General features: G+C 35.4%; 1 protein-coding gene across 1 annotated transcript; it reads right to left on the bottom strand.

Moving 5' to 3' along the window:
- Nucleotides 1–1,726: 1,726 nt before the first annotated feature.
- Nucleotides 1,727–2,851, bottom strand: LOC127103067 (protein FAR1-RELATED SEQUENCE 6-like). Its single transcript, XM_051040360.1, has one exon. It carries the CDS (start codon nucleotides 2,849–2,851, stop codon nucleotides 1,727–1,729), a length of 1,125 nt encoding a protein of 374 aa, XP_050896317.1.
- Nucleotides 2,852–15,974: the final 13,123 nt, after the last annotated feature.

The raw sequence follows: 15,974 nt of genomic DNA, 5'->3' as shown, positions 1-15,974 counted from the left end.
TTTGACAAATGAACAACTTTTTTTGGCAAATGTCAAAATGTATTAAAATATTTGAAATTGTATATATTACACTTCATTAATATTAATAAACAATTACATACAATTAATTAATGACAAAAAACTAAAACGAATAGAAACATTTGTCGCTAGTTAAATTTATAAGTATGGATGGTACCCCCTTTGATTTTTTTGCATTTGATTCTCTTTTAATGTTGCTAAATACGGTGAACTCTTGCATCTTTTCCACAAATTGGTCCGACAAAGTTTCAACTTTTGTTGTTGAATGAACCGTTCACTCCACTGATGTAAGTGGTACAGGGCATTCCGGTTTCAAATAAACTTGAACAAAATGTCATGATTTTGAAAGTCATCCAATACACATAATACAATCATTTGGATTTTGAGATGGGACAATGTGTAGTGGGAAAAGTTTCTGAAAAACTATATCTTGTAAGATCAATACACACTCTATCATACACATTTGCTATGAGATGACCAATTTCAGGAAATCACATACATTTTTCCTCCGATGCTAGTCTCCTAATGCAAGGAACAAGAGACTCATAAATTACATCAAAGTTTTCTTTCTTTCCGTAAAGCCACGTGTATGATTCTTTATAGGTCATCGTCTTATGGATAAGTTGATGGTGGACAAGTTTGCGATTATCTTCTCCTTTACCGAGTAAAGCCGAAACATCTCAAACACTGTAATTACCGTCACCCTTAACATTGACGATCCGTTCGATGTATTTGTGCATAAAAACCGACATCTCGTCAATGAATATAATTTTTGGTGGAGACGGTGAAGGAGGTGGTTTGCTAATGCAAGCTCCTTTAAAAACATTTTTTGAGATTTTGGATATGATGAGTTCATAAAAACTTTGTCAACATGTTCAAAATACGAAGGAGACCGCACCGTTGAATTGCCACTCGATGTAGGCTTGACCTTCTTCGGAGCACCTTTTGTTTTTACCGATTTAGAGGGTGGTTTCAAATCAATGGTTTCTGGATAAACAATCTTCCTCAATTATTCTTTGATTTGGAGTTTCATATTGTCATCGACTTTCAAAAATCTTTCTCGTATCACTTCCCATCCGATCAAGATAGAGATATTCGATTTACTGTCTTTCATGACACATTCATCACCAAACCTAAACCTTTTCCAATGACTACAAACTTCATCCATTCTTAATGGGCTACCAAATTTCACCTTCTTAGCAATAATTCAAGCACATGGGAGACCATAGACTTTCACAATTGTGCAACAACACTTTGCGCTATCGGAGCCTACATCATCAACTCGTATAGCTTCGTGAAAAATATAATTCAAACCTGCTTGAGATATATTGTCAACCAACTGAGAATAAAGATTGTTGTCTTTAAATATGTGATTCAAAACTGTAATGCTCCAATCAAATGATGTTTGTATCTCATTATGCTGGTTCTGGATCATTTGATTCATAGAGTCCCAATTTCTATATAATCCACCCTTACTATTTCTCAACCAATTATTCAATGTAGCATGGATAGACTCAAATCAGTTTGTTGTTGTATTCCTAAGGTGTCTAACCTGATTGGTTCATGCACAACCAATTTTCTCCTTCACCTGGTCCATAATTGTGCTTTCAACATATTTCAAGAAATCTGGATATTTCTCGCACACTTTCCTGAGATATATAACGAAATCAACATATAACTCTTTAGTAGAAGAATTTACTTTAACATTTCATGAATCCATTATTTTTTCCACTATCAAACCCGCCTTCACCATTTTACCATCTTCGACCTTTATCTGTTTCGTCCCTACCGCGACTTTAACCCGACTTCTCACATTCTTTGTTGTGTGACAGCTACAAAGTAGTGCATAGGAAGTAGGAAATACCTTTGCAACTGAATTCATCAAAGAGGTATAACGGTCGGTAACAATTACTTTCAGCATCTCTTCTTGGTCCTTCAACATTTCCCGACACACCTCTAAAGCCCAAGTTACATTCTCCTCTTTCTCTCTCTCTAGAAATGCAAACCCGACATAATAAGTCTTCTCAGTAGAGGTAACGCCAACCATCTCCAATAGTGGAAGTCTGTACTTGTTGGTCTTATATGTTGAATCAATGATGAGCACAATAGGAAACATGTTGAACAACTTGATGGAATTAGGATGAGTCCAAAATATATCTCTAACCGTTACTCCATCCTCACACGTTCGGTACCTGGAAACATGACTGTTATCATAAAAAAGTTTCAATAGTTGTTGCATTTCACTTCTATCCTCCTTTGGTGCCTTGTTGTTTTGGTAACTTATATTGTACACTTGCTTGATATTTGGGATATTTTCGGGTTTTTTACGTTTCAAAGTTGTAAGTATGTTTTTTGGTTGAACCAAATTCAATGTCATGTCTGAAACGCATCCCTTCTCTTCCAGAATGAGGCGAAACACAATCAGATGACCAACTAACTTTTCACACAAGTCATGGTTATGTAAACCACATATGAACTTAAATCTCCATCTCTTATTTGCCAACATATAACCACACAACTTAAAGGGACATTCACATTTTCTTGAACCAGTGCCATCTTGTTTAAAATTCTGGAGATGAGGTCTATATTTCCCACCTCTTTTGCATGTTATTATCAGAAATGTATATCTTATATCCGAACCATTATCGGAACTTCCGATTACCACAACAAATCCCAGTTTGGAGGCCTCTGTACGAATCCATTGAAGCATGTGATCACAAAATTCAAACTCTTGCTCATTTTTAAATTGGTTGACAACATCTACCTCCTTCACAATAACACCTTTGGCATCCAGAGACACAATATATTTGGGGAAAACATCGGGGTGCACCATATCTAATGAAAACAATTACAATAAAAGAACTCAAAAACTGCTAATACTGTAAACTAAGCTGGAAAAATAAAAGTAGACACCCTATAAAGATGCATCTCTGGAAGAGTTCATAAAGAATCCAGAGATACATCTCTGAATTAAACACACATTTTTCAGACTAAAAACAAGCTTAATGTGAGCAATAAGGCTTAAAATAAATCATCTTTTCCTGAATTTGGAGTGAAAATATGGATTGAGAATGGAAGGATTTTTGGAAAAGGTTTGAAGTGGAAAACAAGTATGGGTCTATGATCATGCAGCTGAGTGTTTTATCAACTTATTCTAAAAATGCATCTCCGGAAATATCTGACATGCAAAGGTGACATAAATTTCAAAATCCCGCCCCAAACCTCCGTAGATGCATCTCCGGAATATCCATTGGTCTGCTCAAATATCAATATATTTAATGAAAATACTCGGAGATGTATCTCCGAAATAAATCTTTATTTTAATATGGGGGGACACTCATTTGGTGCATCATAAGATGGTGCATGATGCATCTTCAGAATCTGAGGGATATTTTTTATTTTTCATAGTGTTTTTTCACCCCATAAAATGGGATAAGAAATTCCAAAATTTATAGTGGGTTCAAGAAGGCATGAATACGAGCTATATTGTCATGTTTAGTTATAGTATCAAAGTTGCTCTTATCTATAAACACATATTTTGTATTTGGGTATAGACAACATCCAAGAAAATTAATCTCACTATGTTATTTAAATTTCTTGTATTATTTATTTATTTAATTATTTATTTATTTATGTGAGTGTGCCTAAATATAAAATATTTAGGTTTGTGTCAAAACTATTATTTCTCTATAAAAAGATATAAGGAAGGAGTATTAACTAATAATGGTGTTTTCAGCCGATCATATCGACCTCGACCAACCACCAGGAAGAGACTACATTATGGGTGTTCGCGATGTGGTTTGTGAGATTTTGATGCTAAAATATGATCCGAATCGCAAAATAAAAAACATGCGGTTCAGTTTGGTTCAGTTGGTTTTAGAAATAAAATCAAACCAAACCAAACCAAACTAATGTAGTTTGGATTGATTCGGTTTTTTACAAGAATTTTATTGAGCCATACATTCACTTATAGAGAATAATATAACTTTATATTTAGTCATTCATACATTACCATATAACAACATAACTCATCATATTTAGACAAAAACCTATCATTCAATATATGAAAATCAGATTGGAAAAAAATGGAAAAAATAGTAGCATAAAATAATGTCAAAAACATTATAATAATACAGAAAAAATAGAGGAGAAGAGAGATTAGAAAAGATGAAAAAGAAAGAACATAAGAGATGTGAGATTAGACAAGAAATGTGCGATAGAAGCATAATTGGAAGAGAAAATAGTAACATAAAAATGAGAAGATAAAAAAGAAAGAATATAATAGAGGAGAGATTAGAGTAGAAGAGGCGAGACATACATGGCAAAGAAGATGAGAAAAATGTGTGATACTACTAAAGTGATTTGAGAAGGTTGAAACTGAAATCCTAAGTGTGAGTAAGAGAAAATCGTTCGTAATGGTAAGGTTAAGGCATAATAGGTTTGAGTTTTGGGTTGGATGTGAGACAAATGAAGTTTGGGTTGTAACACAATGTGGTTTGATTTGATTTAGTTCGGTTTTCAAAATACAAACCGCAAACCAAAGTGAACTGCGCGGTTTTGTTGAAAAATGGCCTAAACACATTTGAACCAAATGCGATTTTTTGCGATTTCAGTTTGGTTTGGTTTTGTTTGTGGTTTTCTATTGGGTTGATTCGGTTTTGAACACCCCTAGACTACATTATCTTCAGAATCTCTCATCACACGATAATTATCATTCTGGTGATTATAAAAGATCTCAACTGCAAATACATCAAACGGATCTCCGTAATTCACTCCTAACAAATAACGAGTTTGTTATTATATATATATATATATATATATATATATATATATATATATATATATATATATATATATATATATATATATATATATATATATATATATATATATATATATATATATATATATATATATATATATATATATTATATATATATATATATATATATATATATATATATATATATATATATATATATATATATATATATATATATATATATATATATATATATATATATTATATATATATATATATATATATATATATAGAGAGAGAGAGAGAGAGAGAGAGAGAGAGAGAGAGAGAGAGAGAGAGAGAGAGAGAGAGAGAGAGAGAGAGAGAGAGAGAGAGAGAGAGAGAGAGAGAGAGAGAGAGAGAGAGAGAGAGAGAGAGAGAGAGAGAGAGAGAGAGAGAGAGAGAGAGAGAGAGAGAGAGAGAGAAATTGAAGTAACAAGTGATAAATCTTCTCCTTCACTTTACTCTTCTCCTTCATATATTGACTTGAATATTGAAGAGCTAACTTTGCAGGTCCCCTCACTCCATATGCATCAGAAGCCTTGGTTTGCCGTCCCAACCACTTCTTAACTCATCTTTGTTTCCCGAGCGGATCATTAACACCGTATATGGGAATCGACTTCTGATTCCTAAGATTTCCATAATTTCACGTTCGCTCTCTAATTCATGACTTTGCAACTTCTTTAAGTCAATGAAACACAAGGATCTATCAAGTTTCGATTCAATTGATCATCATCTCAAGTTCGATTCGTCTAACCTCTAGATCTCTAGTTTATACGACCTCAAGTGATGACTGGATCTAAAGTTGCTCGATTCGCTGTCGCGTATGAAGCTTTTGTTGTCGCTCTAGTAGCAAGCAATCCACTGCCTTTACCTCCTCCAAAAGGAATCACGAATCCTGGAGCCACGACTCCATTGCATCCATATTTAGTTCAAGCTGCTCAGATAGCCATATTTGTTCAAGTTACTTCATTCAATCCTTATGTTCCACCTCTAGTTTTACAACCAGAAGCCTTATCTGGCCTCCAAGTGTTACAAGCAAATCTCGGAGTGCATGGTGCTAATGAACTATTGAATAACATTTATAACATTGCTTAGCAGCATAACTCACACACACTCAAAGGAAGGTTACAAGCCTTGAAGAAAATCTCCATAACGCACCACCTCGCGAGAACACTGTCTAGAAGGTTGCGTCCAAGAGGACTTATGCCACCGTCCAAGAGATGTCAGGGGCAAACAAAGATGAAGCTCCTCGATTTAGAAACCAACATAAAAGCAATAAGCATCAAACTCCTCTCTAGATACCCGGAGCCGGAGGGGACCAAGGTAGCCACACTTCTTCCCTGGTTCGAGCAGAAGATTAATTGAGAAAGGTGCAACCGAAGCATCCGTTCACACTTTGGATTCTAGAAAGCAAGATCCAAATATCCATGCAAAAGCCACATAAACTGGGAAAATATGATGTAAAAGGAGACCCCGACGAGCATGTGCAACTCGTAAATGACTTACTAAACTACTTCAACATCGATGAAGCATCCAAGTGCAAGTTGTTTGCACTGACTCTTATTGAATTGGCCAGATTGTGGTTTAATAGCATGTCGCATGGAAGCATTACATCCTTGACGAATCTCTGTGAGGGGTTTTGTGCTTGCTTCACAACCCAAAAAAGACAACCGATGATTGAAGCCACCCTCACGGGGATTATCCAAGGAAAGAATGAAAGCTCTGTGAGTGCATCTTCCGATAAGTTCTGTTAGGAGTGTTTTGTATGATGTAAAAACTAGAATTTTTTAGCGTTTATATACATTGGACGGTATCCTCCTATTCTCTATGTGCATCTTAGCATTATGAAGCATACAAGTCGTTGGGAACATCTTTTAAAAGGTCTCATGCATAAAACATGCATGGAAAATCAAGTTTTATGAAAAGTTATTGGCCAGGTCGACACATGCATATGATGGGTCGACACATACATAAACAGGCCGACCTATAGTAAAATTTTCCAGGCTATAGTTTGACACAACCTTGCTATAGGTCGGCACATATACTGTAGTATTAAATCATGTAGCTTCTATTTCATGTGCTGACTCCACAGGTCGACACATAGGAGACACATGACATTGATAGGTCGATGCATGACCTTAAACGGGTTGACCCATGCCTCGTACAGGCTGACACATGACTTCAACAGGTCGACCTATACGATGAATTTTGTTTGTTGCATATTTTAATATTTTCTCAAAGTTCATTGCATTCCTTTTTGCTCTATTCACCCATGCATATATATATATATATATATATATATATATATATACTTCATACATGCATCATTCTCTAGTAAGGTTTCTAGAGTGAGTAAAACCTACATGAATCTAGAATTTCAAAGCATCTCATCATCTTGAAATCAATCTCTGCATACACACAAACAAACTGCACATAATCATTTTTTGATTGAGTGTCGTCTATATTAGGATTGATAATGTCCAATTAGGTTTGTTGTACCGAGAATATTGGGTTGAGATCTTTGAGAGATTCAAATCATAAAACCGATGTGGGTTTTTTCTTCAAGATCTTTAGGGTTTGAAGGTTTTGGACAAGATTGTGTAATTCAGATCCGATCGAGTGAAAACCTTGGGACTAGGTGTGTCGTGCAAGGGTGTAGCGTGAAACCGTGGACCGTGTTGACAAATTTTGTGTTCAACAAGTGTGTGCTTGGGATTAATTCAGCTGAGTGAAATCCCTGAGACAAGGAGGCCATGCAAGGAAGTAGCAAGAACAGGTGAATTGAAGCGACATTATTGGTTACATGATCATACGTTTGGGATTAATTCATCTAGGTGAAAGCCTTGGGACAAGGGGTGCCTTTCAATGAAGTAGCAACAACAGGTGAATTGAAGCGACATGGTTAGTTACTTGTTCAAGATTGATCAAGGTTTTTGGAGGCGCTAGAGTCAAGAACAAACTTAGGGTTTGTGGGATTTGATCTCTCATCTCTTGTATATATACATTTGCAAAGTAATATTTCTTATAATAATATCTCAATTCGAATTCAAATTGAGGGCATACATACCCATAGAGAGGTCGATTGGGGAACTGCCTAAACAAATCCTTGTGTACTCTCTCTCTCTCTCTCTCTCTCTCTTATTTTTTGATTTGTAAATTATCAATTGCTTTGATCACCAGATCAACATAGTTTGGGTCATAATTTTGATTGCATTTTGAATCTTGTGTTTGTTATATTGATCACTAACTATTTGTTTGTAATTGGATTTCTTATAACAACAAACACCATATAAAATTCCAAACTTTGTTTTTCGTACACCAAGTGTTCGACAAATTGTTTGACTTAATTTTGTGTGTGTGGATATCATTGGAGATAGACTTTTACTATTGTAGAGTATTCATTTAGTTATGCTTAATTTTTGTTGATTGACTTGTGGATTATTATCATAACATTGACACCTTTATGCATATCTAGGCTCTTCAATAGTAGGTTCGATTAGACGATTTTTGATTAGGGAAATATTTGAAATTTGCTTACGTGTCATAAATTTTCCAAGTCAAATTTTTGGATAAATTTTTAACTTGGGATCTATTCACCCCCTCTAGATCTAGGCCTATAGTCTAATAAATGGTATCAGAGCATGGTTTTTTTCGGTCTTAAGGATTTGCTTATTAGATAATGGCTACCTAACCTAAAGGGACGTATGATAGAGCACCTATTTTTACCGGCAAAAATTATGACTATTAGAAAGCTCGTATGTGTATCCATGTCAACATCGTTGACAAGGGTATATGGGATGCAATCATCAATGGTCAAAATGAAATTACAATGACTAATGACGAAGGTGTCACCATACCAAAATCGGAAAGTCAATGGAATGATAATGATAAGAGGTTCTGGTCACATGATTGGAAAGCACAAAATATTATCATATCCGCTTTAGGTGTTGATGAGTATTATCATGTTTCTCATTGTGGTACCACCAAAGCTACGTGGGGCGCATTAGAAGTTGCCCATGAGGGAACTAATAAGGTCAAACAAGCTATAATCAACACATTAAACCAATAGTTTGAAATCTTTTGTATGAAGCATGGTGAAACCATTGTCGACATGTAAAAGAGATTCACACATCTTATTAACCGATTGAATGATGTAGGTAACCCTATCTCCAATGCTATTGCTACTAATAAGGTTTTGAGATGTCTTAATAGGTAATGGCAACCCAAAGTCACCACGATTAAAGAGACAAATAATCTTAAAGCACTTGATCTCACTACCTTGTTCGGAAAATTGGAAGAGCATGAGCAAGAGCTCACTCTCTTGGAGAAACATGAAAAAGAGTATGAAAAGAAGATGAATAAAGAGAAAGGTAAAGACAAGGAAGAGGTTAATAAGTCCACTGCTCTAAAGAATTATAGATTAAAGTCCTCAAAGTATGAGAAAAGTGATTGTGAAACAAGAAGTGACAATGATTCCGATGATGAAGATATGGGGTTGTCCGTCAAAAGGTACAATAGATACATATGGAAAAATGGAGTCAAGAACTCCGACCCGAATGATAAAGAGATTGGGTTGTTTGTCAAAAGATACCAAAGGTATATAATGAAGAATGGATTCAAGCACTCCAACAAGAACTTAACCAAGTTTGTAATGGTAGCAAAATCCTCAAGAGAAGATGAGAACAAGAAAGGTAATCTTAGAAGTTTTTGCTACAATTATGGAGAATTTGGTCACTATAGACCGGAATGTCCTAAGATTAAGAAAGACAAAGATAAAGGGCATCATAAGAAGTCTAGCAAGTCTAGAAGAGCATATGGTACTTGGGAAAGCACGAGTGATTCCTCAAGTGATGAAAGCTCCACTTCAAGCGTAGAATCAACCAAAATTTGTCTCATGGCAAATAGAAAGAAGAATAAAAATGTAAGTATTTCAAAGCTTGAAAATTTAAATGACTTATCTTATCTTCAGTTACAAAATGCCTTTGAAAATCTTCATAGAGAGGCCTTAAATGCTTTTAACAAATTAGCTTCAAATGAAAAAGTATTTTTACACTTAGAAGCTAAAGTGTTAGAATCCGAAAGGAAGTTGGAAGCTATTAAGAGATCTATGATAAATATTCAAAGTGACAATAATGAGGATTAAAAACCTTCTAGGTTTGGTTGTGAATATTGTCATGATTGGCAAAAGGAGATAAATGCTCTTCAAGTCAAATTATACAAAGCCTTACAACCAAATATTGCTTATGCTGTTGATTTGTCTAAGTATGAAATGTATTTAAACCATTCACATAAGAAACATAAATTTGTCAAAAAGGAGTCTAATAGCAAAGGAATATCTCATCAAAATTTGTCTTGTCTCTATTGTTGCAAGAAAGGTCATACTATTGAAAAATGCAAATTTAGGAAACTTTTGGTTCCTAAAGGAGTTTTTCAATGGTTGCCCAAATGAAACCTTGTTTTCACTCACCCCCAAGTATCGAATGAAGATTGGTTACCTATCACTTGGTGTTGATTTTACAGGATAAATGTCTTGGGTCTGTGAAGAAAGGTTATGATCTTGTTTGTGGATACTCAAGACATGTGACATGTTACATCTCCCTACTTCATTGACTTTGTGGAAAGGAAGAAGGGTTGTGTGACCAAAAGGATTTAACTTCTAGTGTTCTTTAATTTGTAAAAATATGTTGATTACTGTTAATGTTTTATCCCAGAAATGTCAGGATATGTGTTTCTTTTCATGATATAGGTATATCTTTATAAGACATTCTCAATGAAACTGAAAAAGGAATTGATCAGCCTAAAGCGGTGGAACGTGATAAGGAAGAAGATAATGATTGTGAAAAGGAGAAGGTTGAAAGTCCAATTGTAGTGGATGATTTATCTTTGACTTGGAGAACCTCCAATAATCATTAAATCAATAATCTTCTTGGATACATTATTAATCATACTTTTAAGTACTTTGTCAAAGAGAAAAGTGGTAAGATCGGTGTTGTCTAAAGGTTATATGACACGTTTTATATTTATTCCAACTTTCATTCGAGAGTTTCTTGTGGAATGCATGTGCATCCTCCATCATTCGTACGGTGAGGTAATATCTTTTCAACTTTCGCTTTGTAAGGAAGTTCTTTCTTTTGTCTGTTTATTTTTCAAAGGTATATTATTTACTTTGTGTATGATATATGTTATGAGTGTTCACTTCTGAAAATTTCAAGTGATAACCAATGTGTGTTTCATTTAAAATGATTGTAGTGACCTTATCTAAAATTCTTCACATATGTGTTATACCGTCTCTGGCTTATGCTTGCTTGGAATATTTCAAGTTTATGTCGATGATATTATTTTTGGATCCACTGACATGCAACTTGTAGATAAGTTTTCTAAGCTTATGCAGGGTGAGTTTGAGATGAGCCTTATGGGGGAGTTGAATTACTTCCTTGGTATTCAAATCAAACAACTCAATGAATGGTCATTTGTGTGTTAAACCAAATATTGCAGCGACTTGCTAAAGAGATTTGGCAAGGAAGATGCAAAGTTTATTGACACTTCTATGGCCACAAATTGAAACTTGGAAAATAATGAAAATGGTAAGGATGTAGACGTCAAGAAATATAGAGTGCATCCTTAATCATTTCATAAGAAAGGTAATATCCTTCCTTTTTCCATTTTCTGTTTTTGTAAGTAAGCTTTTACCTTTAGATGTTACTTATGTTCCAAATGGTTGATGTTCTTGATGTTTGAGTTAGTTCATAAATGTTCACTTCTAAAAATGTCTATTGATGTACGTCAATTATATGCTTATAGTGACTTTGTATTTTTCTCTCTATATGCTTGAAATATGCTCTTGGTGCATTAGCTTGTTATCAATTCTTGCATGAAACTTGATTGAACAGGTTATAATGTTAGTAAATTCTTGATGTGTGTCATTGTTATGATAACATCTCTGTTTTTGGTTTGTGTGGTGATAAATCTTTATCGTCTTGCTAGAGCACAAGCATGTGCAACATTTCGGGAGTACCAAAGGCATATGTCACGTAATTGTGTTCAACTTTTCTAGCAACTCAAGAGTTTTTGATTGTATTGTATCCTTCATGTTTCAGGTTTGTGCTATGTTATTTGGAATTCATAGTGACAATCATGTTGTATTGTTGCCTTACATACCTGTATTTATGTTCATGCATTTTCTTTCAATATGTATGTCATTCTATGTGAGTGCTATCATATTCATGTTCTTATCTTTACAAACCGCCTCTGTTTGTTGTTTTGGTTTATGTGTGATTCAAGATACTTCTCATGATTTGCTTCGTTTCTTTTTGATGTTGTCAAAGGGGAAGAACCAAGATGAAATTTAGAAATGCATATATTCAGGGGGAGAAGCTATTCATTACTTACGCGTAATCTTAAGTTTTGCCATCATAAAAAAGGGGGAGTATGTGAGTGCATCTTCTGATAAGTTCCATTAGGAGTGTTTTGTATGATGTCAAAACTAGGATTCTTTAGTGTTTATGTACATCAGATGGTATCCTCCTATTCTCTATGTGCATCTTAGCATTAGGAAGCATACAAGTCGTAGGGGACATCTTTGAAAAGGTCTCATGCATTAAACATGCATGAAAAATCAAGTTTTATGAAGAATTGTTGGTCAGGTCGACAATGCATATGATAGGTCGACACATACATAAACATGTCGGCCTATAGTAAAATTTTCTAGTTTATAGGTCAACACATCCTTGCTACAGGTCAGCACGTATATTGCAGTATTAAAGCCTGTAGATTTTGTTTCATGTGTTGACTCCACAGGTCAACATATAGGAGGCACATGACATTGATAGGTCGACACATGACCTTAAACAGGTCGACATATTCCTCGTACAGGTAAACATGTGACTTCAATAGGTCGACCTATACAATGATTTTTGTGTGCATATTTTCATATTTTCTCAAAGTTCATTGTATTCCTTTTTGCCCTCCTTCACCTATGCATATATATACTTCATACATGCATCATTCTCTAGTAAGGTTTCTAGAGTGAGTAAATTCTACATGAATCCAGGATTTTAAAGCATCTCATCATCTTCAATTCAATCTATGCATATAAATAATCAAACTACACATAATAATTTTTTGATTGGGTGCCATCTAGATTAGGATTGATAACATTCAATAAGGTTTGTTGTACCGAGAATATTGGATTGATATCTTTGAGGGATTAAAATTAGAAAACCAAGGTGGGGTTTTCCTTCAAGATCTTTAGGGTTTATAGGTTTTTGACAAGATTGTGAAATTTGGATCCGATTGAGTGAAAGCCTTGGGACTAGGTGTGTCGTGCAAGGGAGTAGCGTGAAATGGTGGATCATGTTGGCAAATTTTGGGTTCAAGAAGTGTGCACTTGGGATTAATTCAGCCGGGTGAAAGCCTTGAGACAAGGAGGTCGTGCATGGAAGTAGCAAGAACAAGTGAATTGAAACGACATTTTTGGTTACATGATCATATGCTTGAGATTAATTCAGTTGGGTGAAAGCATTGGGACAAGGGGTGCCTTGCAAGGAAGTAGCAACAACAGGTGAATTAAAGCGGCATGGTTAGTTACTTGATCAAGATTGATCAAGGTTTTTGGAGGTGCTAGAGTCAAGAACAAACTTAGGGTTTATGGGATTTGATCTCTAATATCTTGTATACACTAATTTACAAAGTAAGATTTATTATAATAATATCTCAATTCGAATTAGAATTAAAGGCATACGTACCCATAGAGAGGTCGACTGGGTAACTGCCTAAACAAATCCTTGTGTACTCTCTCTCTCTCTCTATTTTATTTTTTGATTCATAAATTATCGATTGTTTTGATCATCGGATCAACATAGTTTGGATCATAATTTTGATTATATTTTGAATATTGTGTTTGTTGTGTTAATCACTAACCATTTGGTTGTGATTGAATTTCTTAGAACAACAAACATCGTGTTAAATTCCAAACTTTATTTTTCGCACACTGAGTGTTCGATAAATTGTTTGACTTAGTTTTTTTGTGTGTGGATATCATTGGAGATAGACTTTTACTATTATAGAGTATTCAATTAGTTGCACTTAATTATTGTTGATTGACTTGTGTATTATTATCATAACATTGACACCTTTATGCATATCCGAGCTCTTCAATAGTTTGTTCGGTTAGACGATTTTTGATCCGGGAAATATTTGAAACTTACTTTTGCGTCATAAATTTTTCTAAGTCAAATTTTTGGATACATTTTTAACTTGGGATATATTCACCCCCTCTAGATCTAGGCCTATTGTCTAACAAGCTCATGGTTTTACATAGACTGGTTCACACAAGTTGTTATCGTACATGCTTCAATTGAAAGTAGGAAGGAAGAAAGTGAAGACTTTCCAATAGGTGCTTACCATGTCTAAGTTGTACATGCTCCTAGAGGAGAAGTTGAGTACGTATTTCGACAATCCTACTTCAATTGAAACCAAATCTAGTCGCCTAGTCGAGAAGGAGTGCCACCGACGTCGAGGGGAACCTGACCGATGTATACATAGAAGGTACGACATGCATAACCCTGACTGTTTCTCGGGAGAAAATATATTAGAAATTTTCCAACACCGAGTTTCAGAAGGTACAAATATGACATCCCTACCCCGTCCGAGAAACATCCTGCACCGATAAATTAAAGTATTTCTGCTTCCACAAGAGTCACAACCATAACATTGATGATTGCGTCCAACTAAATGATGCCATTAGGGGATGATTAAGAAGGGACGAATAATTTATATTTTAAGGGAAGTAAAAGAGATAAGGAGCCCATATGCAAATCCCCCTCTAAGACTGCAGACGTTGGGACCAGCGACGAAAACAAGGAAGCTAACACGGGAATACACTCGTACATCACCGCTATAATTAGAGTTTTACCTCAGGAAAGTATCCCCTCCAAAGGGACAATGAAGAGGAGGATCGCCAAGATGATGGCCGTTTACAGAAAGGAGGAAAAAACGTCGACAAAAGTTCATAACTGGCCCATGTTAGGATTTTGAGACTCTGAGAAGGTCAGAGGCGCCTCAACGAGATTTTCCCTTTGGTAATCACCTTTACAATGGGGTAATTCAATGTTTCTCGGATCCTCGTCGATGGTGGCAGCTCCCGTGACTTAATATACTTGTAATTATTCGAGAAGATGAGCCTCGATAGAAGCAACTTATGGTCGAATGAAGGATCCGACCTCCAGGCGTTCAATGGAATGACTTCTCCTCATTAGGGATATGTGGAGCTGGTGGTCTCTATAGGCGATACATTCCTTGTTGTCTCTTGTAGGATCATCTGCAACTGTATCTTGAGAAGACCTTTTGCAGCTATGCTGGACGTCGTCGCCTCACCGGTGCATCTAAAGCCAAAGTATCAAAATCTCCAAAGAGATCCTACCACCATCATCGCCGACCTCGAGGTAAAAAAAGAATATATACAAACCTCTAAAAGGATCAAGGAAAAGGTGTGGCTGTGGGGATCATTGTTGCTTCTCTCACCGAGAACCTAAGCAAGATTGGAATTTGTCCTCCGAAAAGTGGCTAAATCGACCACAAAGAACAAGAGAATAAGTGAAGGCTAGTTTTTCTGGTTATGCTTTACCTTTCACTTACAATTAAAATGTTGTGATTGTATTTTTCATCTTCCTCCGATATAGGAAAATCTTGCAACGATGAATGAAATATGATATTTTCAAAAATTTGCGTTTCTTTGTGATTGTTTGTAGTAACTGCAAACCTGGGGTGACATTAGAGACATCTGATTAAAGAAATCAATTCCTCACTAAAAGACATGGGTGTTGTCAAAGACGTTTTGCACGTCCAACTAAAGCAATCAATTCTTGACCAAAATCTGTAAGACCCCAATTTTTGCCCTAAGATCCCTCATGGCTCATATCATATCATATCATCGCCTCAAGGATCATTGTACATCTTTGCTTCCCTCCTAGTGGGTGGGTATCTTGTGAGTGTGGTTCTTGATCACCAAGCATGTATTGCACTTGTATATCATTGCTTTTCATTTGTTGTCTAACCAAAAGTACAAAAATATTGTCATCTAACCATGTTACTTGCAGCTGAAGCAAACTAGGTCAAAACAGTCAAATCAGCCATTGAGCAATGGATGGTGACC

This window comes from Lathyrus oleraceus, chromosome 7 (assembly GCF_024323335.1).
Source record: "Lathyrus oleraceus cultivar Zhongwan6 chromosome 7, CAAS_Psat_ZW6_1.0, whole genome shotgun sequence".
NCBI classification, from domain to species: domain Eukaryota; kingdom Viridiplantae; phylum Streptophyta; class Magnoliopsida; order Fabales; family Fabaceae; genus Lathyrus; species Lathyrus oleraceus.
Note: the sequence above shows the minus strand (reverse complement) of the source record. Positions and strands in the feature narration are given on the sequence as shown.